Here is a 24,113-nt window from a genome sequence, read left to right as displayed (position 1 = left end):
ATTGCTGGTTTATGCATCTATCAAATTTATAATATCCAAAACATGACAAATGTAACTGGTAGAAAACTGGCCCATTAAGATCATGGAAAAAACTTATTATCCTAAAAAACAGCTTCAGTACATAGATATCAACATGATTATAAATATGTTTCATTGTGATCACATTATATTACAACATATAATAAACATTATATTAAAGTCAATTACTATATTTTATAGGAGTGTCCAATCTATGCTGTTCAGAAGAATATATGGAGATTTAAAATAATATATTCTTACATCTGCGAGTAAAGTAGAACTGCCTTCACAATGAAGATCCATTACAACTGTTACATGGTGATATTTAGTCCAGAGCTGCTTTAGTGTTTTCCTTTGGACACCAGGATTATAAATGTTTATAAACAGTCCTTTTGTTGCCATGAATTTTGCCATAAGCATGGTATCTAGAAATAAAAGAATATATTCAGAATTAAGAATTTGCAAGCAGTTAGTTATAAGATTGTAACACACATTGAAAAATTTCTGAAGCTATTTCCCCTCTGATTCACTACATAATCCTGTATGGCAAAATTATATGTACATATGTCACATATAAAATTGTTTCTTTAGCTAAACTAAAAGATAACTTTCTTTTTCTAATTCTTGCCATATTTTGGGTCAAAGATACAACTTCCATGATTGTGATAACTGTATCGATTAATCAGGTCTATTTAGCTCCTCAGAGGCATCAATAAATGTGGAAGGTTTGTGAAAGAATTATTGACTGAGAAAACTGAAGTGCATCATAAATGCATAATCATAAGTGCATCATAAATCCTCCATTAACTTTACTGCAGTTGAATCTAAATTTTTAAAAAGATACAAATTGTCTAAATCCCCGTGCTATGATAGTAATTAATTTTCACTGGTAACAAATGATTATAATATTTGGTCCTTATGCCTTTGCTTAGAAGTGCCTGATAGAATGAATGGACACTCCTCAGTGAAATGTAGATAGAGCACTTTTATCTTACCAATTAACATCACCTAATGGCAGTTTAGAATTGCATTTTACCTGTAGGACTCCAGCAAGAGAAGAAAACTGTTGATGTTGCACTAGTTTTCTCTGTGAATGTGTTGATGAGGGAGAAAGTGATGTTGTTGACAGCCAGACCAAAAGTCTGGTACAAATATAATACTACCAGGAGCTTCATTTACATTACAGTAATTTGATAAAGTATATGTAAAGAAAATCTTAAAATTAATCTTGCCATTTGGATATCCTTAACCAAAGATATTATATATAATCTGTAATGTCATTAATATCCAGTATGTTTCTGTTATTTTTGGATTCAGTTGATTATAGCACCAGATTCTTAACTCAGTCAGCCTCCAGAAATATACTTGTCTACATGAAAAGGGAAAAGCCAGATAAGTAATGAATGACAGACTAGATCTGCAATCTAATGTAACATGTTTGAGGCTTGGTAGTTCCCATTACCATGACATTCTTTATATTGACTTTAAGAAACTGAATGACATTTATATATGAATTATTATATAACACTATATGAAATCACTGGCGACATGGTTTAATGTAGCTAATATAGCAAAGGCAATTATTGTTTATTCTGCAATTTTTCAATGTGTTAATATTACCAATTATATTAAATTAAGACTTTAGGATGGTATTACTGAAATTAATCACAGCTATCATAGAACTATGTCACAACTTTAATAACACTGCAGTACAATAATTCCTGCAACTACATATCCTTTTATATTATCCTTTATGTCATCTAGGTTAACAACTTTATAATTAATGACAACCATCGGTCACAGAATGACAGTCTAAAAGTCAACATGTTGAAATTCTTTGATCTGTCAACTAAAATGAGTGATAGGAAATATATGGTAGTTTACACAAATCCTCTGATTAGCACTGAGACAGCACATATGAATATTACAATATAAAAAGAAAGATGAAAGTGTAACACAAGAATGGGTAATTTTGATGAGAGGAAGGAAAGTATAAGGTGCTGGTACTATTGACATGTTTAATAATGATCTCTCTATTGAAAGGTTTGCTGTCATGTCTATACTAATACATTCCTCTATATGAACAAATTATCTGGAGGTCACTCCATTTCTGTGTTCCTATAGACCTGTCTCCTTTAAAACACATTTAACATACATTTTTACATATTTAAGCCATTCAGTTTACAAGAATTATTTTTGTCCTTAATGGTATCAGATGATTAAAAAAGAAGGATAAGGTGAGGGAAATAAAAAATAGTACAAAATTGCAGTTGGAATATATCAAGAGAAGAAATCACTTGGGATATCTGGTCTGTGAGGATAGCATCAAAATGAATCTTAGAGAAACCAGAAGTAAAGATGATCTCAGAGGAATAGGTTTCAAAGATATTAATATATCACATTTTTCACAGAAAGGAATTTCTTGATAGCTGAATATTTTCTCTAACCTTTATAGCTCTTCCATTGTTTACACATTTTCTTTATTCCATTATCTGCTATATAATGTTACAGTTAACAATGTGAAGAACTCTTCACACACATACTGAAAGCAAAATAAATATGCAGTCCTTACACAAATATGTAATATGTATAACATTATACAGTATATAATATGTTCCATATGAGTATACCATAGCTCAAACAATTAGATATTGGCTTCTTAACACACAGGCCCAAGTTCAACCCCAGTGCAATTTATGTGGAACTAATGGTGGACAAGTTAATGATATGTTCTTTCTGAGTACTTTGGTTTTCATCTGAGGTTTTTAAACAAAATGATTTTCATGCTGCATCATCTCATAACTACAGAATAGTTGGACACATTTTTATCAGATTTTGTGATGATGTTCTTTACCTGTCCACCCTATCAATGTTGTACTGTTCACAAGAAAGCATCAAAATTCAGCAGTCATAAATAGAAACTCAAGAGGCAGCAGAGTGAACATGCCTGAACCATTATCCTATGTGTACAATGCCTAATTTGGCTGCATTTCAGAATGATAATTCTGACTAACTTTTAATCAAAGAGTTCTGTTTTCAGAATCTGACTGAAAAAGCTTGATGAACACATTCAGTCTGTCAAACCACAGATGAAGTGATACATCCCTAATCTATCTGAATTTTTCAGATATTAATTGTGCCATTATATGGGAAATCATGACTAGTTGCCATGCTTCTCATGTCTAGCATTTACTAGTTCACCTTGACTTGTAGTGGAATCCCTTGGCCAGTATGTGCCATATTTTATTTTGTGGTACACAAACTCCAGAATGAACAGTATTGTAGAGCAGATAATACCAATTAATAATACAACCAATGTTGGGTAGAAGTCTTTAATGCGCACACTTACAAATCCTTGGCTGTTAGCATCACATTTAGGCTTTTGGGTGAACCAGCGTTTATATTCTCGATCTACCATACCTGCTTCTTTCAACCAGCGGGCTCTACAGAGACAGAAATATGTGAAATTGGTGATGGAAAATTGGCTCTTTTATATTCAGTTTCCATAAAGAGATTAATATTATTTATTCTTCAAAAACATTGTATGATATGGCATTTTATTAGCTTCCCATAATGCACCAGAATTTTAGGAAAGAAAATTAGATTTTAATGCATGGTAGCAAGACTAGCAAACTGTAAGTACTTGAGACAGTTTTTGATGAGATGCCACTTACAGTATAAAAATTAAACAAGACCAGTAGACAACTAAAGTGGTTCTAGAGTGGGTCTATTTGACAGTATTCAATGGGTTCCAGGTTTGTTCCTAAAAACAATATAAATGTATGTTAATATGACAACCAGTTTCATGAATATGGGAATACAGGAATCCCTCAAAATTTCATAAACATGTCAATTATACCCGAAAAAAAAATTGACAATGTCCAATATAACTAAAGTTAATAAATCAACCACTGTCACAAATCTTTACAGAATCATACTTGGCTCTCACGATTACTTACTTCTGAGTGATATGTTCTCTGTACGGACTTCCCTTTTTCACAGGGAATGCAAGAACATTCGAAGGATTGATTGATATTTCCTTTAATCTGCATTTTTCATATTCTTCATATGTGTCACTCATAATCTTGTATGCTTCTGAACCAGCATAGAAAGCATACAATCCTTTACGTAAATTCTCAACACCAATTTCCTCTGTAGTAAATGCCTGATAATGTGGTCTAGTGTACAATTTCTGATAGAACATTCTCCTTATTTCTGGATTTGTTGTGTCCTAAGAAAAGAAAAACATTATTATGTAAAAATTAAACAAATTCAATAATTTTTCCATGTATATGCTCTTCATTTACATACTTTAAATTTAAAGCAATTGGAGAACTGTGAAAATTGTCCATGCTGGTCTTCTGGATTGTAATGACAAGTGTACTTGTTGGTAGATACCAAAATTTCAGAGGAAATGCAATAACAGATTATATGGCAGAAGTGGTGTGGTGTTGATGTAAAGAAAGATAAAAATAGCCATAGCAGTTAATGTGTCTATAAACCCACTACACCTTCCACTTAATGGAGAGTGTTGGCAATAATATCTCTTACAGTGATAAAATTAGAAAAAAACAATGTTTTTCAGGAATGCATCTAGCAGGTAAATGAATAAATCACTCTCTCACAAGCGCCTACATGGCGTATAGTGGAACAGCTTTACTTTACTTTTATCTCATCACTATTGCAAGTCATTAGGCACCAGTATCATGTGGGATCCAGGGTCAATGGTTTAGCAGTATGGCCAGCTGGATCACACATAACCTCTGTTGCATGAATGACTATAGTTAAAATATTATTATTTTTCTTCTTTAGAAATAATATATTAACTTTTATGACTATAATACATGATAATATGATCACTGTGAAAACATCAAAAAGGAAGTTTCAAATAAGTGACCACTGTATGGACCATGGACAAGGGGAAGAGGACAAGTGAAGGAAGATACATAAAAGAGAACAGAAAAGATTAGATACACACAAGATGGACAATTAAAGGAGGAAAGTGAACAGTGGAGGAAGTTTTATCTTAAGACCACCCATGTACTGGAATCATCAATGAATGATGACAATACTCAGAGTTTAAGTTCATACTACATACATTTACATATTTTGTGTTGTAAGCAATATCCTTCATGCTTAGTTTGAAAGGACTGTTTATTAGCTCAGTGAGTGTGTTAATTGCATTGCTAGGAGTCTGCAGCAGTGACACAATAATTGCTGAGTATGATGTAGTAAGGAACAGAGACAACAGGAGAAGAAACAGGAACACAATCCTCGATGAAAGATTCTCTGGTGAACGTGGTGATCCTGGAATGATATTACAAATTGAATTAGTACTTTAAAAAGATTATATAATGCCTGCAGGGCAAGTGCCTACTTTTAAGCGTCTCTCTCTTTGTGTGGTGAAGGAACTAATTTGTGACATGAAAGCACATACAACATGAATTCTATTTATCCCACTGAAAGGAGGGCAGGAAAGTGATTGCCAGAGGGTAACTACAGCTTAATGAGCAGTTATGCTACACTCATAAAGAAGGCATGGGTACCATTTGTAGGTCTGTAGGATAGTATCCTGGTGTGGTATGTTTTTCTTGGGTTTTTCCTGTATGTCACTTTTCACATACGCTGTTCACTTGGGAGGGAATTTAACCTGATGATGGCCATGTTGGTCTGAAACATGTTCAAGTGAGCAGACAGTGAAAAGAGTGTGCAAAAAATGATGTACAGGAAAAATCAAGATGTACAAACAGTTACTTTTTCCTCATTAAGGTGTCAATACTCAGATGTAACAAAGGAGGTAGGTGGGAAATAATTATTTTTCTTTTATAATAAATAAACTTTTAAAATGTTAAAAACAATATATTTTCAAAAATGTGAACTCAAAAAATAAAAAATATTCCTGGGCTTAAGCAATTGGTCACATTAATCCCAAGAGAAGGAACTCCTGTAATCATTCGAAGGAGGCTAGTTAGGCCCCTAAGTTGGTTTGGATGTGACGCCAAAGAGAATAATCCATATCCTCACCAGGAATTGAACCCGTGTTCCAACCCAAAGCCAGTAACCATACTGACTGAGCTATCAAACAACAAAAATCAATATTATGAGAAATTAATGTACCTTTGGAAAAATTTTATATGAGATTTCAGATGTTCTCTTGTGTTTTATTAACATACATGGTTTATGCCATATAAAAAGCATGGTGAAACAGAAAGGGTTAATAAACTAAGAAATAGGGTAGAAAAATACTTTTTATAATCTTACCTTCTGCACACATAACTGCTAATGAATTTAGTGCAGTATCTCCAAATAAGAGAGGAGGACCTGTTCGTGATGGATTCACCCAGCTTTCCACCTTCTGTGTGGCATACAAGGCTACTGATAGTATTGCTCCTGTTATTGTATACGTGACCCATACAGATCTACTGAATGGCAATGTGTAGATAATGGATACTTCAGAAAGTGATGGTTTCAGGAATTTAAATGAAAGTCTGAAACATTTCAGAAGATGTGTTCATTACTAAGATAAGAGAAAAGTACATGGATCTTAAAAAAAATTTCACAACTTTCTTGCATACAGAAGTGTAATAGGTGCTTCTGAGTTAACTGTTTAAATGGATCCTTATCTGAATAATACATTTATGCCATTAATATTTATACATTCTGTCTAAATATTTTATGACCTGAATATTTAAGATAACAAATATTAAAGTTATTTCAAGTAACTGTCATGTATGACAAAAATTTATCTCCATATAAATATTTCTAGATGAGTTAAAGAACATGCATTTATTTTATTAGGATGTGTGACTTTTCTCAGAAAATTTCTTTTGATGTAATAAGGTTGGCCGAAGTGTAAAATTTAATTAGTCTTAAAGGAAAGTATCAGTTTTAAACAGCTAGTATAATTACAAAATTAATATTTTCTTACTAGATTTCGGTAAGTTTCATATATAAACTTTATAATTTATGATTAAGACATCAGGAATTCAAATGCATATGCAAGCATACAGACAGAGGCATGGCATAGAATGCTTGGAATGTGTTAATTCTATTCTTTAGTGAGGGGAGTGTAATGTTAAACTCAGTTACAGCTTGAAGAATTCATGCAATGAATCATCAACACAACAGTGTATATACAGACTCTTTATGACGGCTATAATATAATATAACATACTAATTTGTTTTTTTAATATTTTCAGATATATATTATTTTTAATCATAAAAGCCACTATCTGTCTCTGTGTTTGTCTATCTGTTTGTAAATCCATTAAACGAAGCCGAAAGCACACATGTCTTTAAGTAAACACTTACCCAAATACAAATGTCTCCCCAGCATAATCAATTCTATCCATGCGACTCTCCTTATAGAGAATGGCCAAGGCTCCAATTTCTGTGTCACCACATTGTAATAAACCAACCACACCATCATAACAACCGGTTCCCTTTTTTGGAAATCCCCAAGTATTTGTTAAAGTTAGATTCACCCTGTAAGAACGTGTAATTTTAGTGCAGTCAGTATATGCTACTACCATTTACATGAAAGATCATCTGAGAGGATCAGTACCGTAATAATTCTACAGCCATATACCAGGAGGTACAATATTTGAATGTTAGCCTAGCTAGCCGCCCTTATGACAGATTTTTGTAATTTTTTTCAGTTTCTCTAGACAAAGACACAGTCAAATCTGAATTAGAGCAGTTCCATTACATAAAACTTCAGTCAAGCAGTTTCATACTCTGGTCATTTTTATTCCTTACAAAAGAACTCTGATGCCCATTTGATAGACCTCAGAGCCATTCTAGAAAGTGTGAAGAAAAATAAATTTCACTCATAAGTTGCATTGTGGATGTCTTATTTTTGTCTAATTACTATTTTTCTGATCTACCATTGGCCATAAAGCTAAGTACATTTTCATAATCCAGTACTGAACAAATATAATAATTTTATTACTTACGTAAAATTTAACATTTGGGACACAAGTAACATAAGCATATAGTTGCATTTTCCCAGAGAGTTAATATGTTTATAGCGCATATCAAAGAAGTTTTCCCACACATCATCAATTACCTGTGAAAATAATTATATTGGTATTAAAACTAGAGTTTCAAAAGGAATCCATTAAACTTATTATACCCATCTAAAAATACGTGTGTTCAAACTAACAATGCCATAAATGAATATCAGTGATTACTTTCATTCAATATCTTGTACGTGTTATATATGGAAAGGATTAAATGTTACCAGTAAAATATATAATTTGAAAGCAGCTCAGAATATTCGTCCTCTGGAGTTCATTAAGAATCATATTCAATGAGTACTAGGAAGTTTTTCGCAGAGATACGAGGTGCGATCGGAAAGTTTCAAGACTGCGCGTATAAAAACCCGTACACTTATCTCAGGTATTAAATTCATCCAACACCCTCGAAGTAGTTCCCCTGGGAGTGAACACAACGATCCCAGCGCCGCTGCCAAGCCTGGAAGCATCCCTGGAAATCTTTCTTTGTCAGCCTGTCAAGCACCATCTGCGATTCTGCCTGAATCTCTTCTATCGTCTCCCATTGCGGACTCCCCAAATGCTTGCTTTAGCATTTCATAGGTTTCCGTAGCCGTTTTGGCGAGTCTTTGGCAAGAGATTCAGGCAGAATCGCAGATGGTGCTTGACAGGCTGACAAATAAAGATTTCCAGGGATGCTTCCAGGCTTGGCAGCGGCGCTGGGATCGTTGTGTTCACTCCCAGGGGAACTACTTCGAGGGTGATGGATGAATTTAATACCTGAGATAAGTGTACGGGTTTTTTTACGCGCAGTCTGGAAACCTTCCGATCGCACCTCATATGTAGTCAGGGCAGGAAACTAACCATTCACTTCCATAAAATGTTAAGGTCGAAACTGCACAGTATGGTTCTTTGGCACAAGGAAAACTACTCCTGTCATACATCATTCTTAGCAACCTTAAAAATATATTTGCTTCTGTAGAATGAATTTATAACATTACATAATCAGGATATACAAATCTGTTACTACTTACCACTGTAGCAGCATTTATAGAAATTCCACCATAGTTGTCTCTCCGCAGTTTTGGAGGCAGTAGTTGACCAGATGACCATTCAAGAAGAGGAGTAAATACAAGGGGCAGGTCAGGTCGAATCCTGTATACTTCTTGTAGTAGGACATGGCTCAGATCAGATCCTTGATGTGCTAAAAACACCTGACTGTCCACTGCCAAAGGAAGTGACTCTAGAGCTGTAATAAGTGGCTCCTGTTTAGATTTTAGACCATTTAAAGACAGGTCGCTCGTTACCAGCATGAGCCAGTGGTGCTGAAGTTTCAGACAATTGTTTTTGCCAGCCTGTGAACAGACATTTGTATTCAAGAAGCAAATATATTTTCTGCATGCTTGAATTAAGGTAGGGATTATTGATAAGTGGGAGTAATCATTCATTACTTCGATTATTTGACAGTCTTATTTTAGTGCCTGTTAGAACATCCTGTCAGACTGCTGAAATTTAGAAGCATTACAACTACTATACATGATGATGATGATGTTATCCAGTTCACATATTCCCAAAAAAGAGTGTCAAAGACCAAAGCCAAATTTCTAACCGAATGCGTGACCTTCCTAAATTACAGCTGTGTTTAGCTTCTAAAAACATACAAAGCAGTAATTAAAAACAAAACACTTCCTACAATTGTACAGCTGCAAAAAGGCAAATTTATCATTAACAACTGTGCTAATATTAAATGTTTTCACGGTATAAACATTTTATCATGGTTATTTATATACGATTCACTGTTTATTTAACGACACTTTTTTAACTGTGTATGTTCCATAGCACAAACTTTTTGCGTGATCTATAAATGATGAATTCGAAAGGATAAGGAAGGTTGACTTAATTTAAGAAGTATTCCCAGAATTTGTCTGGGGATATTGAAGAAAAACACGAAAATTCTCGGGATAACCCGTCTTCAAGCTCAGATGTGAACTCGGGCCCTTGGGACATGAAGCAGAGGTGATAACCATTCGACAGATTCCATTTTTATAGGAAAATGAAAATAAGAGAATTTATTTTTTACTTACATAAACTAAAGCTACGCATGTCAAATATATTGTGTTCAGTTGTATTCTTACTTCTAAGAAACTTGCGCAAAATTTAGATATTTTTACAAACCATATCAAAAGCGGTGTTATATGTTATGTAGGCCTATATTTACAATTCATGAACCATAATAATCGATTTTCCCACGCGATCATCCACATGGAATGTGATGCATAATAAATTACGTGACAACTTGATAACCTTTTGGCTACATATATATTTATATATTTGTTTGTGGTTTATTTGAAGAAGCTGTCAGCAGCTCAGACTACATAAAGTTGGATGGGAAAATGGTTAGTGAATAATGTACTGGCAAGGATGTTAAGGAAACGGCCATGGCCTAATTTAAGGTACTGTACCAGTATTTGCCTGGAGAAACCAAGGAAAACCTCAGTCAGGATAGTCGGTCATAGGGTCGAAATTTGAACTCGGGACCTCTCAAATACAAACCAAAGTTTGAATGTGGTGGGATAGCCGACTGGGTTACCAGATGTTCCAAATGAGATTTTACGTGGTTTTCGCGTCTCTTATGTGAATGTCGGGACTAGGTATGTCTTTGAACAGGCTAGACCGCCTCCTTCCAGGTCGTGATAATTTTCCATCTAAATCGGAACCATAAAACTTTTAAAATTTAAACAGCGTCGTTAAATATTCAATTAATATCCTACCCAAATATCTTTACTTTAGGCCTAACATTTAACAGCTTACATATGACAAGAAAAGAAAGCTCCTTTCACACTGCAGGTCCACAATCACTGCAATGCGATGGTAGTCAGTCCTAAGAAGTAGAGAAGTGTCTGTATCACGTCCAGGGTCTTGGAACTTCACCATAATGTTCTTCTGGGACAAGTTCTTGGTCACCGATGCCTTGTCTTAACATAAAACAATTCAAGAGAAACAGAAATCAGAAAACGGCGTGTAATTTGAAACTATAACTAACAATACTCACAGAAGTTGAAAGTGATGGTTTGGCATGTCCAAATTTGACCCGGAATTTTCATGGTTTCTGCATTTACTAGAAACCTGACCTAGAAGTCAGATATTGCAAGGATGGGGAAAAGGGTAATTCATATGGAGGGGCAGTATCACGAAAATACTGTATAATATGAAACAGATAAAATAATTTATAATACAAATTTGAAGTGCGAAGGTAGCTTTAAAATCAAAATGCAGGACAACGAATGCTTAAAAGAAGAAATTAATCCTCCCTTGTGCTCAAGCACAGAAACTTTCAAGTAAAGGAAATAATCTAAGTACAAGTGTAGATTTTAGCGTAAAGGTGTTTTAGCACTTACATAGGGCCTACCTGTATTATGTAGGGCTACCCCCCCCCCACACACACAACAATGAAGTAAGAAAAGAAATCTATATCGCGATCTAAAAAGCGTACGGTTATTAGCCGTAGTACGAATGTGTTTTCTTTCATTAAAGCGAATTGAAAGCATACACCTAAACACTAGCCATATGTGCCACTTATTCTAATTACGTATTGTATTTTGGGTTTTATATAATTCTCAGAATAGACAGCTATTAATTCCTTCAACAGCAATGACCAATTAATCTTTGTAAAGGAAATGCGTTGTATTCTTTATAATACCTTCAAATGCAAATGATTTTATGAATACTTTAAGTATACTTACTACGACTGAATCCAATGAATCCACAATGATGATCGTACACAGATGATATTCCAGAAGATTACCAACTAAAACTCTGCGTAAAGCTGGCAAAAGTCAGGTTTCCATATGTACAGATAGTTATTTATTTTATTTATTTAGTGTTCTGTCTGACGACAGGTCCATATGAACAGAATCCTTCCATCCTTTTCTCGGACTGGGACCTGTTCATATACGTTCTTGGCAGATGATCCAGAAGTGGTTTGCCGTTGCCTTCTTCTGTGTGTGAATGGAGTAATTGTTGGGATGCCACGGAGAAACCGGTGAAGCCCCCGGAGGAAAACTCCGTGTTGCCTATACCACGGCCTTGCCCAAGACAAGTTATAAATTCGGGCACCGCCGGGAATCGAACCCGAGACCCCAGGATTACAAGGCCAGCGTTCTAACCGCTTGCTGGTAGAGATAGTACCAGCAAGAAATGTTTACCTCACTGTTGTAATTCTGATTTATTCCAGACACTACACTACACTACAAATCTATTATAAGTGTAATATCCTACTGTGTACGTGACTGTAGTTCGATTTTAATTACATCGATACATGCAGGCTTATAACATTTCGAATTGTCAGTGACAATATCATATTCATTGAAGATGAGTTCTGGTACTACGTTCTACTACATGACTGTTCAGTAATTTAGACTACTTTAAAGTTTCCACCTGTCCGAAAAATTAGCAAGTAAACATTCAAGTACATTTAGTATACTAATAAACAACCAGATTATAATGTTAAATAAGTTATGAAACATACATACAGCGTAAATAATCTGGCGCGTTCGCTGTCATTGCCTCTAGATTTACAAATATTCAGATGCTGTCTTATTATAGATGACGAACAAGGAATTTCTGCACAAAATTTGATCAGAATCAGTCAATGGTTATCCAAGTGAGATGACATGGAATAAAACTCTCTTTTGTTTGATTAATATGAAAACAGCAGTACTTGTGAAAAAGTAAGATTAGGCCCATGTACTGGACACAAAATGTGCGATTCATTATTCTCTACAGTTTTTGTTCCGAACATTTTTCGCTCCGATAAATATTTAGCGAAACGAGAAACATATGTACGTCTTCATGTAAAGTTTCCATTATTGTCGCCCGATTTTAACAAAAATTGGAATGTGCCGACAAATTTTAATAACGCTCCTTAGTACCAGGTTTCATAGAATTCCGTTCAGCGGTTCTCGAGATGTTAACATATGGACAAAAATACATGATAAAACCAGCAATCGCGATTTTGTTATTATTCGTTGCGAATATTCAGAAACTATGTATGCTTCAAGGACCAGGGTCTGAAAGGTGTGATTAATACTCATACGTTACCTGAAAGATTCCAGCAATTGACAATAACAGCTGAAGAAACATCATTCTGCACTATGAATGACTCCATGAGAGACAGTATAATCTGTGGAACACGCGTTTCGGACACACAACATACGAACAACATTGTTACACTGCCTGGTATTAGACTCACAGGCAACATTTTCAATTCAGGAATTTACTTTACTACAAACGTTACATGTAGTAATAAGAACAGCTTTCAAAGAAAATTCGGATATAGAACAAAATGCCAACCCGTTTTATACTCTGTACCTTCTACAACCTCAATTTATAAATTCGTTATTAATTAAGAAGGGGTTTGCGTCACTGCGAAGTAGTGCTATGGAAGAGAATTCTTTGATCTTTCTTTAGAGGAATTTTAATGAGTGACAAGCTATTTCGTAAACAATACTTCCAAAGAAAGATAGGTCTCATCTTGACAGTCAGCTAAGTAATTTATAATTAACACAAGTAACGTAATATCAGTGAATTGATTGCAACTTTGTAAGAATTGTTTTATTATTAATTAGTGCTTTATTAACGACGCTGTCAAGAACTCAGGCGACACAGCATCTTATGATAGAACGTAAAGTAAAGTTGTCCCACTCTCCGCCATATAGGCGCTTGGGGGAGGGGGTGGTATAGCTCCTACTCATTCTTGACCTCGGCACTAGATGGAGGTGAGTGGTCAGCGTCACGTCCCGGCCGCGATTTGCCCCCGGGAAAGGATCCTGGTACCCACTGGATAGGAGTCTGGGTGGGCCCCAGAGCAGGGTTGGACGCAGAGGCTAGAGGAAAAATCCTCTGCTCCCGGCCGTTCAGTCCGTAGCCAGTCATTACACTGACTGAGCTAGAACGATTAAGAAATAATGATTTGGAAACTACATGAAAAGAGGAGATCGTAGCCTATTTTATGGTATTCTCTCTTCAATTGTCTGGAGGGATTGAGGAAAACCACGAAGAATCTCAAGCTAGCAGGTCTCGGGATTGAGAATAGAATACGGGACCTCGCGAATACCAGGCACGAGTATTAAGCCCACTGTACACCAATTCTATAATTAATATTAAATTAATGTGCCCTTCGTAAATTCGTATGTTTGTTTCTCAAAGTATGTAGCTTATATAAATAAATAACATATTTTAATTAAGTTATTTTCTATATATATAGAAACATATCCAGTTACATATCTATACGCAAGATCATGGTCCAACAGCAATGCAATATTGAAAGTTTCAGAAATATTTAGAAATTCCAGATGTAATTTGTCACAGTGTATGAAATGGAGTACGGAAATTCCTTTTTCTTCTATAAGCGTGTGTTTATTTCTTTAGTTTGTTACGTACCACAAATCCACTGTTTTATGTCTGTTTTACTTTGGATATTTAGCCCACATCTTTCACGAAGTCTCATAGAATCTTTAACTGATTTAGTTACGTTGCCTAAATATGAATGTCCACAATCGTAGTTTTGTAAAAGCGTTTCATTACTTTCTATTACATCCAAATATTAATCTCAGCATTTTATTTCTCTATCGTCTTTATTTGTTCTTCGCTCGCAGTCAGAAAAACAAACCAAGTTTCGCAAGTACGTATGTATTAGCCTACAGAAAACAGGGTCTTAAAACTAAGATGTTTTGAGTTGGATTAGGTAAGAGTTACCTCAGCGCAAATATTTTTGCTCTGAAACATGCCGAAGACTGCAGCGGATCCGAGACCACCATCTGACACCTCCCACCGAGTTGTATAGGACTTCGGCCACAAAGATTCCAATGGCACATATTATTCCGAACAGGAGAATGAAAAGCACTGGATAGAAATCTAGAATCCGAACACTCACGAAACCTTGACTGTTTGAATCGCATTTCGGCTTCTGATAAAACCAACGTTTATATTCTCGACCTACTAAGCCAATCTCTCTCAACCATCTGGCCCTGCAAACAGGAAGGAAGTATAAATTACAAGAACATATGTGGCAGAACGTGTCAGACTATGCCAACAAAGATCAAAGGCTATTTTGCCTCAGATTTAAAAGGAATATTTCGAAGTTGCTACGGCCGACTTTGGGTATCAACTGAACATTTGACTGGAATGACTAAGATAAACCATCACCGATTGAATATAAACCTGGCACCTCCCGAATACAAGTCGACCTTCCTACCACCAAATTAAACTACCCTCAGAACCTCTCATTACGCTCTTTGCCTTTTCATTCTTAAAAAGGCCTATGGTTTTCTTATTATACCGATGGACAAAGGGTCGCTGCTTCACCATGAGCAAGTTAACAGGAACCTCTGCAGAGTAGGCTTCCATATTTCTTGAAGCGTTCTAAAGAGAATTTGATAATTGGCTGGAAAGTTTGAGAGTAAATACTATTTTTAGAACCCTGCCTTTTAGCAGACAAGTCATTAATCCACATGTGCATTCAAGGAGGTAACAGATAATACACATAAAACAAGATTATTGTAAACGGATTCTGTTATAGATTACATGATTCTGACTGTGAGTGAACACAAGCCTCTGCAATGAGAAGGTAGCGACTAACCGCCTGAGCTATAGCTCATTCTGATGGACTTCACGTTTCAATTGACGCTGTATAACCTATGTAGCTCATCATGTTGCAAAATAACCTAAAAGTTAATCACGAAAGTCGGTTATTCTGGACAGCATATAATACTTTTGTGTCCTTACCGCTGAGTGATGTGTTCCCTATAAGGAGATCCTTTACGTACAGGGAAAGCGAGTTTATCTGTGGAATACATTTTGATTTCTTTAAGCCTGCATTTATCATATTCTTCAAAAGTGTCGCTCATAACCTTGTAAGCTCCTGCGTCTCCGTGAAAGGCATTAAGCCCTGTACGTATCTTTTCAACTCCAACTTTCTGCGTTGTGAATGCTTGTTTGTATGGCTGTGCGTACAGTTTCTCTTTGAAAAGTCTTTGTATCACAGGGTCTATTGTGTCCTGAAAGGCAAGTACATGGCTATAACATACGACACTAACATAATAACAGTAAGAGAAAAAACTAAAAGGTACGGCATGAAAGGAACCAAAATTAAAATCACCCAACAATGTTTGATTAAGATCCTAACATATATTTTACACAAGAGTAGAAAGTGTACTTCGAACGATATTTTGGAGTACACGTATTTTCGAAATGCGTTCTTTGCGGCTTTACCCACATCATTATTCTTGATCTTTATTTGTTACTGTTATAAATCGATTGTTGTATGTCACCCAACCCACAGTTTATTTTAGAAATTATTTTGCCGAGTATTTCTTTAAGTATTTATTCTACTACTTCTAAACATATTTCATACAGCCATCTCTATACCACACAGAAATCTATATAGCTTATATTTTAGGTCATAGATTCATCCAACCATTTACGACGAACCGTTTTTTGAGACAATCGATTAACGTTTAATTTCATTTTAACGTAACGTAAGGTTCATATTGGACATAAAAAAGCCAAAATTAATTCGATAGACAAATTTTAATGTAAATTCCAGATTCAAAATTTATAGAAACCCGTCAGATAGTTTGGGATGGTAATAATAATTTAAGTGGACGGAAACATATGAACTCCCTTCTGTGAGTTAATTATATGTAGGCCTGCTTTTAGCAAAGAATACACAAGCCTAACAATAAACAAATAAACAAACCAAGAAATTACCCAGCTCCATTAGAACTACAAAACGCAAGACTCTTGGCACTCACGTTGACGTAGTTTGTGTTGTAGCTAATGTCTTCCATACTCAGATGGAACGCACTGTCCATCAGATCAGTGAGCGTGTCGATTGAATCACTGGATGTCTGCAGCAGTGACACGATGATTGCAGAATATGACGTCAGGACGAACACAGAAAGCATTAGAAGACACAAGAAAACTATTCTTGACGACACATTCTCTGGTGGACTTGATAAACCTTAAAGAAAGAAACACATAACGTGTGATGTCGGGTCATGGTGCATTTAACCTGTTAAACGTGAAATTACGGTCTTTGGAATTTTTGGTGCCCTGCTGAACAGGCTGGAAAAACACTGTAAGAAGAACTCAAATATGCAAATTAGAATGTAGGCATACTTCATAAATATTACAAACATGAATAACAAAAATACAAAACAAATCTATGCATCGATAAATTAAAAGTTAAATTTATAAAAATTTACGTATTTTTTATTCATTTAACCATGCTTTCGATCACTTGGATTATGGCGTCTAACCATAATATGAAATTAATAGAAAATAATGTGAAAGGAAGTGGTCGTGGCTAATTTAAGTTGTTATCGCGGCGTTAGACTGCAGGAACCAAAGACCACAAACAAATCACTGTCATGATAGCCGGTCTACAGGCAGAGATTTTATCTCACCCTTTTAAATAAAGAAAGCAGCAGCACTCAAAAAATCCTTGTTACTTTAAATCTATTATATTTTGTTTATTTCCAATTATTGTAAATGTAAGGGCCTATACATAACCTACTAGCAAAACCTCCCACTCTGACAAATTCTTTATGTTGACAATCTTATGAATAATCCTACATATTCCACATGGCAAAATAAAAGTAGCCGAAAGTGTCCTTTCTCGCCGAGGTTTTCTTCAGATAAACCGGACGGAAACAATTCAAATGTTTATTCATTTCGCCCTTCTTGTGTTCGTACATGCCGTTTGATCAGTGTTCACAGTGAACGCTTGACCCATTAAACGGTTGTCATGCAACGAAATAGCAGTTGGCACAGATCGATCCCCCCCCCCCCCCCAAAAAAAAAAACTGTTATGATCGCCCAGCAAGGAGACAAGAAACAGTGGACGTCAATAGCTTACATAACCTATAAGATACACACACAAGGCATTTCCACCTTTGTTTTTACGGTTCTGGGCAGAACTGTACAAGTACTCCTGCTCACTGAATTGACAGAAGTGATGTGAAATATGTTAAAGTAGCTAAAGAGTTCTACTTCTTGAGTTATAGGTCTAAGACATGAATATAAATTACAAATACCAGAACATAAAAGATATGAACTGGGAGTAGAATGGAATACATTGCACTCAAGACGAGATTTGAATTTTTCACGGGGGTAAAAAGACCACAGCCCACAACAGGGAAGTTCATGAGTAGGTAGTTATAATATTAGCAAAGTTGGATGAGCGATGTTTAAATGTAGCTACGCCCTACGTTTGGAGAAACAAGAAAAGGGGCAGATTTTGACGAGGAAGCCTCGTGGATTGGTACTCATTCGGAACACCGAGCCGGTGAATGGAGAATAATACTGAAATGGGTCTCAAAGGACATATTACCCATGTTCTGTACGTAGAGTGGATTTAAGTGGCTCAAGATCCACAACCACATATAATACTTCTCGATTACAGTCTGATTTTATGACTTTCTTGCCCTTGTCACACAGGATGTAAAGTAATATTTTATTTGGCTCCAGAAACATTACCTTGTTCACAAACAATGCCGATAGAGTTCAAGATGGCTTCGCTCCACTCTGTTGGTTCATTAGACTCCGACTTATTTACATTTCTGTGTAAACGATTTGACAACTCTTGGCCAACTGTTAGAATCACTACTATAAGTGTAAACGTAATCCAAACTGTTTTACTAAACGGCAGATAGTAGATGATGGACACCTCAGATAAAGACGGTTTCAGAAACATAAACGCGCCCCTGAAAACCAAGACAGATACCACTTGTATTTTGAGCCATGTTATGATGACTGATAAATTTAATGTCATAGTTGCGATACACAAGATTCTGAACATGCAATGCAGAGTAAAGTAAGAACTGTATATATTCCAGGTTAATAACATCATTCCATAAATACAAAGTTCTGTAATTACTAGTCCAGAACTGCAAAAGAAACTGGCGTTGTTGAGTAACTTGTATAACCAATAAAACTTGCTATCCCTCAAAAAAGTTTCACGTATCCTCTGAAAGCGAAGGGAAAAATCTGTATAAGTTATTTTAGGTCATTTTTGGCATTTATGAAAAATACGCATTCTTGGAGGCAATAGAACGAGATGCACAGTTTAGTGACAGTTTAATTCTCGTTATTTTCTTATTCATGTATTCTTCATGTTTCGAAATCCAAATAATGAAATTTTTTTTGGATACTTATTACATTTGCAGTGAAATTAAAGACACCATTCCGGAGCCTGAAGACGGAAACAGGAGAAGCCTCAGAAACACTGTAGACAAAATCTTTACAGAAAGCGAACAATGTCCAGGAAACATTCTTATATCATGTTGCCTAACCATCACAAAGTTTAGTAACAGTACATTGATACGTAACGTGCAGCGTTGTCAAAAACATTGACCTGAGAATTTTTGATCTCGTTAACAGATGATGTTATATTTTGTTTCACTGCTATAAAATTACTAAGGATTAAAAGATTTTGAGAAATAATGCACTAAATATAATGCCAACAGCCTCAACAGTCCATACGAAAATTACTCACTACTGATCATTATATAGGATTCCTTACACTCGCTCCTAAATTTTAAGTGAAATAATTCTAATTAATATTGATAGAACTATGATAACAAATATGAAATTAACGATTGAATTTTTACCTGAATGTTACTATTTCACCAGCGTAGTCTACCATATCCATACGAGTCTCCTTAATCAGCAATCCTGCAGCTCCTATCTCCACTTCACCACGCTGCATAAGACCTACGATACCTGTGTAATTATTTGTTTCATTAACTGGGAAACCCCATGTCTCTGACATCGTCAGGTTCATCCTGCGCAAACAGACACAGCAGTTTCATAACATCTTTGATATGTATGATTTGAGGTTTTCACAGCGATGAGTATGAAGACAGAAATAATCAACTTATTTGATGTCCGTTAAAAATAAAAGGCAAGGAGATAAGAGAGGCAGCAGATTTGGAAGCACATACTGTCCATACTACAGACATTATTTCCCAGCTGCAATACGTTGTAGTTCGCTGTCTCAATTCTTACGTCGTTAATGTGTTTGGTTTACGTAGAATACAGGTTTGTTTTCCTTCTATCGCCAAGCAAGTGACACAATTTGGTCCCAGGTACCGAAGAAGCTGACAGGACCACGGGTTCGTCAACGTACCTTACCAGGCCAGTAGGCTCCAAGAGACTGTAGGCCCTGATAGTGCCATTGTTTGTCCGACGTCATGTCGAAGACAACTGAGAGCTCATGGTGCTGGCTTGTGTTGTACCGAAAATAGTACAGTACAATGGAAAACAAACGTGAAAATGCTGTTTCGCTACAACATGCAACACTGTTCTAAACGTCTGGTATGGAGACTATTTTTCATAAGGAAATAATACAGGCTACAGAACTTACCTGAAGTTAAGCATCTCTGAAACATAGGCCATCAGTGCGTAATTATTTTTACTTAATGTATTCAAATGTTTGTAACGCATGTCGAAAAAGTGTTCCCATGGATCTCCTACTACCTGCAAGTAGAAGTTGAAGCAGTCCCTGATCGCTTGTAACGCCAATCAACATGGAAAATCGCCACAGCGTACATTCATATATAAATCATTTTTAATTATATAAATTATTTCCAGTTTTACAAACATTATGAACAACTACAAAGTTGTTTAATAATATTACACATTTTAATAAAGAAATATAACATTTCTTATTAAAAAGTGGCATAAACAGATACAAAAAGAAAGTTAAAATCGCAATTATTTCTACAACACTATATCCAGAATTAATATCGATTAACAATCCTATGCCATAGAGTAAACATGGATGATCGGCGGTCATTCCAGTGACTGAAAAATCTATGAAAGACAAATATGAATACAGTACTATTAACGTTTCAGATTAAGAGAAAATACCACTTTATAAATAAATAATTTGCGATTAAATGACAATGTACATTGAAATAAAAAGTTCCATAAATCATATCCTATATTCATAACAACGCATTTAAATTTCCCCACCTTCAAGTCATCAAAATTAACAGATGAAACGCACACCATATTCCCAGCCGAATGTTATACAGTAAAACCTCTCTAAGTTGGACACTTGGATTCCACGAAAATGTGTCCAACTTGTAGAGGTCTCCAAGATAGAGGTGTGTCCAACTTGAGGGGGTTTTACTGTACATACTCTTCTGTCAGACCATCCTGCTAATGACAAATCAGAAGTGTAGTCTACAGAAACTACAGATAATAAGAGTGAAAGACAACCATAACTTTGTAATAGAAGCGCATTCCAAGCTGTATCATCATCAGTATAGTACTCACAATGACCGCCGTTTTGATCTGCACTCCACCATAATTATCTCTCCGAGGTCCTGTGGGCCAAACTTGTCCTGGACTCCAGTGACGAGGCGATGTGACGGTAAGATTCTGCCCACTCACAAGTCTGTAGACATCTTGTAGGAGGACCTGGTCAGGTTCCGGGATTGCCAAAGTCACATGACTGTCGAGTACCAGGTCAAGTGGTTCCAGGGCTCTCATCAGTGATTCACTGCTTAAAGCATTGTTATTTGGTGCAGAAGGCTCTTCGGATATTGGTAACAGCAACCAGTGATGTAGACTGCTGAAATGTTTTTTCTTGGAAGCCTTGAACATCATAATATAATTCAACAAGTGGGGAAATGTGTACTCCAATAATGGAATGCATATAGTTTACATTTCCATCGTTTGTTATTTTGAATCACTCATTGGTCTTTATGTTGATTTAAGTTCTTGCAGATTGTGGTCAATGCTCTGGTCTGGTGAGTAGTGCACCGCCAGACCACAAAACATTTATTTAAACATGGTGGCAAATTTCAGGCTCCATTAAAGTCGAACTATCTTTCTCCAGAAGTTTGTTAGTGCGAATACTACACATACATAAATAATATGTTGACAAAGCCAAATGAATTACAAACGATTGCATTGCGCATATTATTATTTGTATTCTTTAATATACAATACAGTAAGCATATGCAATGATGATGTAATGTATTTATTCGCATCCGAATTGTCTACAATTATGCGCCTATGTATTCTGTCATTTTCATTAAAAATTTACTGAATATAAATAACGTAATTACATGTAATATGTAAAGAAGGTACCATTAAAAATGTCTTAAAGAATATAATTTTTTCTAATAAAGTTGGCTTACCTCCGCCATAAACTGAACACTGCCATCACATGCAACATCCACAATTACTGCCAACCGGTAACATTCAGTCTTCAGTAACAAAGACTCAGAAAGAGTTTGACCCGGTAAAAATACTGACATTGGAATTCCTTCGTCAGATAAGGTCTTGTAGAACAAAGCAGCATCTACAAGAGTACAATGTTACATACGGAACACAAAAATACACAAAGATCCTACAGCCATAAAACTGAGTAATTATTGCTTATGTAGAGTTATCGCCTTAACAACTAATATGCTTATGTTAGAACTTTCTGATAAGTGATTTTTAAATATGCAGGAAGCAATCTGTTTTTTAAGTCCCGGCTGTTACTGTTAAAGTGTGACGTCATGGAAATCCGCTAGATGGATAGGAAATTATTAAGTTCTGAAAAACACGGACGTGAAAAACTTAGCCTAACTTACCTCAGTAAAGTAGGTTGAAGGCTCGAGGGGACTTTGCAGCCATATGCCCATCATTCATCGAAAAGAAATCTATGTAACTCAGTCAGTGTACTGGAACTTCGTAATAAAAACTAAACACTTCCACACACATTTTGGTAAACTGCAGCCAAATGACGAGCATGGACAGTAGATGCAACTCTGGACTTCACTATAAATATGCGCATATTAGTACAAAATTTTCGAGACTTTTCTTACCTTTCTGTTGACATACGAACGCCGCTATAGACGATACTTTATTCAGAGACGCAAATGACGTAACTGCAGATAATATGAATCGGTCAGAAGAACAATGTTCCCAGCACAAGAAATGTGTTAGTACTCCTAGATACAGCCACATTTATAAAAATATTGTTCGATGATAAGAAGTAAAACTGAAACGAAAATCAGAAGTGTAATGCATAGACTACATACAATAAAATGTCATGGAGGTTCCTCAATGGTGGGCCTTAGATTTCAACCACATCAAAACTCGAGCGTCAAACTCTGTTTTACCTAGAGCAAATAAACAAGTAGATAACAAGGAAATAATTTACATTTCTGTCAATTGAAACTGTGTCTAACCTACCTTAAATAACTGCAGAAAGTAAAATGACGCTTGTTAATACGCGTTTCTCTGTATTAAAACAAACTTTATAGACCTTCACAGACCGCCTTAGATGAAGCTTATAAGTTTACAAATACACGACTTCGAATTACCACGTGTGATGTTAATTTTATAAAATGGAATTGTAAGTTGTGGAAAGAAATTCAGAATTTAATCTGAATACGTTTCTTCACTAGTTTCAGCGAGATCAATCTGTTACCATCAGCGACATTTTTCCGAATGACATCTTGTAACGCGCGTGTTACAAGTTCGCGAACGGAATTACATAACTTGAAAATTGCTCATGCAAATTGCAGCCATAAATTAGGTTGTAAACATCTGTGCTTACTGTCTTTGACATATTGGCAATTGCTTGTACTTATTTAAGCAGCAATTTCGAGCAGAGGTCTTACAAAACCTACGTCTTCCATTTCATTATTTCTTGAGAATAAAATTTTAAATAGAACAGAATTTGTTTAAAGTACTGACGCCTACTTTGTAGTAAATGCTTTCGTATATAGGCAGAGACCAGCAAAACTGCAAATGAATACCTATGCATCGTAGTATCCTATTTTGTACCACATTGCCAGAGATTATCAGCCATAATATTGGGGTTGGACTCTTAATATGTGCACTCGTAGGTAAACACCAACCTTTTGGAGGAGCATAATTCCTCTATATTTAGCCCCGAAGATGGAGACAATATATTCCTCAGAAAGTCTGTTAACTATCTACGAGTCCACAAGGCGTCAAAACCCAGAACAACGTCATCGACGTTTCAGGTAAAATTTCCAGAGTTGTGGGATGTTTGTATTGTATTTTATG

The 24,113-nt window shown here is 35.7% G+C and overlaps 2 protein-coding genes and 1 long non-coding RNA gene across 7 annotated transcripts; all 3 read right to left on the bottom strand.

The window, feature by feature from the left end:
• Positions 1-293: 293 nt before the first annotated feature.
• Positions 294-10,950, bottom strand: LOC147873429 (ionotropic receptor 84a-like). 3 transcript variants are annotated; one of them, XM_087351256.1, is made up of 9 exons: positions 10,824-10,950; positions 9,047-9,367; positions 7,974-8,086; positions 7,330-7,503; positions 6,280-6,506; positions 5,117-5,325; positions 3,978-4,249; positions 3,368-3,461; positions 294-443 (listed from the first exon to the last, which is right to left on the bottom strand). In XM_087351256.1, the coding sequence occupies exons 1-9, from the start codon at positions 10,944-10,946 to the stop codon at positions 396-398; spliced, it is 1,581 nt and encodes a 526-aa protein (XP_087207382.1). In that variant the 5' UTR covers positions 10,947-10,950; the 3' UTR covers positions 294-395. The 3 variants fall into 3 exon arrangements, 2 of the variants coding, with proteins under 2 accessions (XP_087207382.1, XP_021926208.2); XR_015535766.1 differs by lacking the exon at positions 294-443 and adding an exon at positions 3,693-3,781 and having other exon boundaries at positions 3,340-3,461; XM_022070516.2 differs by lacking the exon at positions 294-443 and having other exon boundaries at positions 2,453-3,461.
• LOC110832990 (ionotropic receptor 84a) lies at positions 10,891-21,747 on the bottom strand. 3 transcript variants are annotated; one of them, XM_087351258.1, is made up of 8 exons: positions 21,357-21,735; positions 20,440-20,552; positions 19,685-19,858; positions 18,552-18,778; positions 16,826-17,034; positions 15,798-16,069; positions 14,769-15,040; positions 10,891-10,987 (listed from the first exon to the last, which is right to left on the bottom strand). In XM_087351258.1, exons 1-7 carry the CDS (start codon positions 21,687-21,689, stop codon positions 14,770-14,772), a joined length of 1,599 nt encoding a protein of 532 aa, XP_087207384.1. In that variant the 5' UTR covers positions 21,690-21,735; the 3' UTR covers positions 10,891-10,987; position 14,769. The 3 variants fall into 3 exon arrangements, with proteins under 3 accessions (XP_087207384.1, XP_087207383.1, XP_087207385.1); XM_087351257.1 differs by lacking the exon at positions 10,891-10,987 and adding an exon at positions 12,223-13,959; XM_087351259.1 differs by lacking the exons at positions 10,891-10,987; positions 14,769-15,040 and having other exon boundaries at positions 15,945-16,069; positions 16,782-17,034; positions 21,357-21,747.
• A 483-nt stretch (positions 21,748-22,230) lies between these two features.
• Positions 22,231-23,513, bottom strand: LOC147873428 (uncharacterized). The gene is made up of 3 exons (XR_015535770.1): positions 23,271-23,513; positions 22,901-23,076; positions 22,231-22,389 (listed from the first exon to the last, which is right to left on the bottom strand). It is a non-coding gene; the product is annotated as an uncharacterized LOC147873428 (long non-coding RNA).
• Positions 23,514-24,113: the final 600 nt, after the last annotated feature.

This window comes from Zootermopsis nevadensis, unplaced genomic scaffold, assembly GCF_977971745.1.
Source record: "Zootermopsis nevadensis isolate Lab colony 2312 unplaced genomic scaffold, Znev_1.0 Znev_ptg000018l, whole genome shotgun sequence".
Lineage (NCBI taxonomy): Eukaryota > Metazoa > Arthropoda > Insecta > Blattodea > Termopsidae > Zootermopsis > Zootermopsis nevadensis.
Note: the sequence above shows the minus strand (reverse complement) of the source record. Positions and strands in the feature narration are given on the sequence as shown.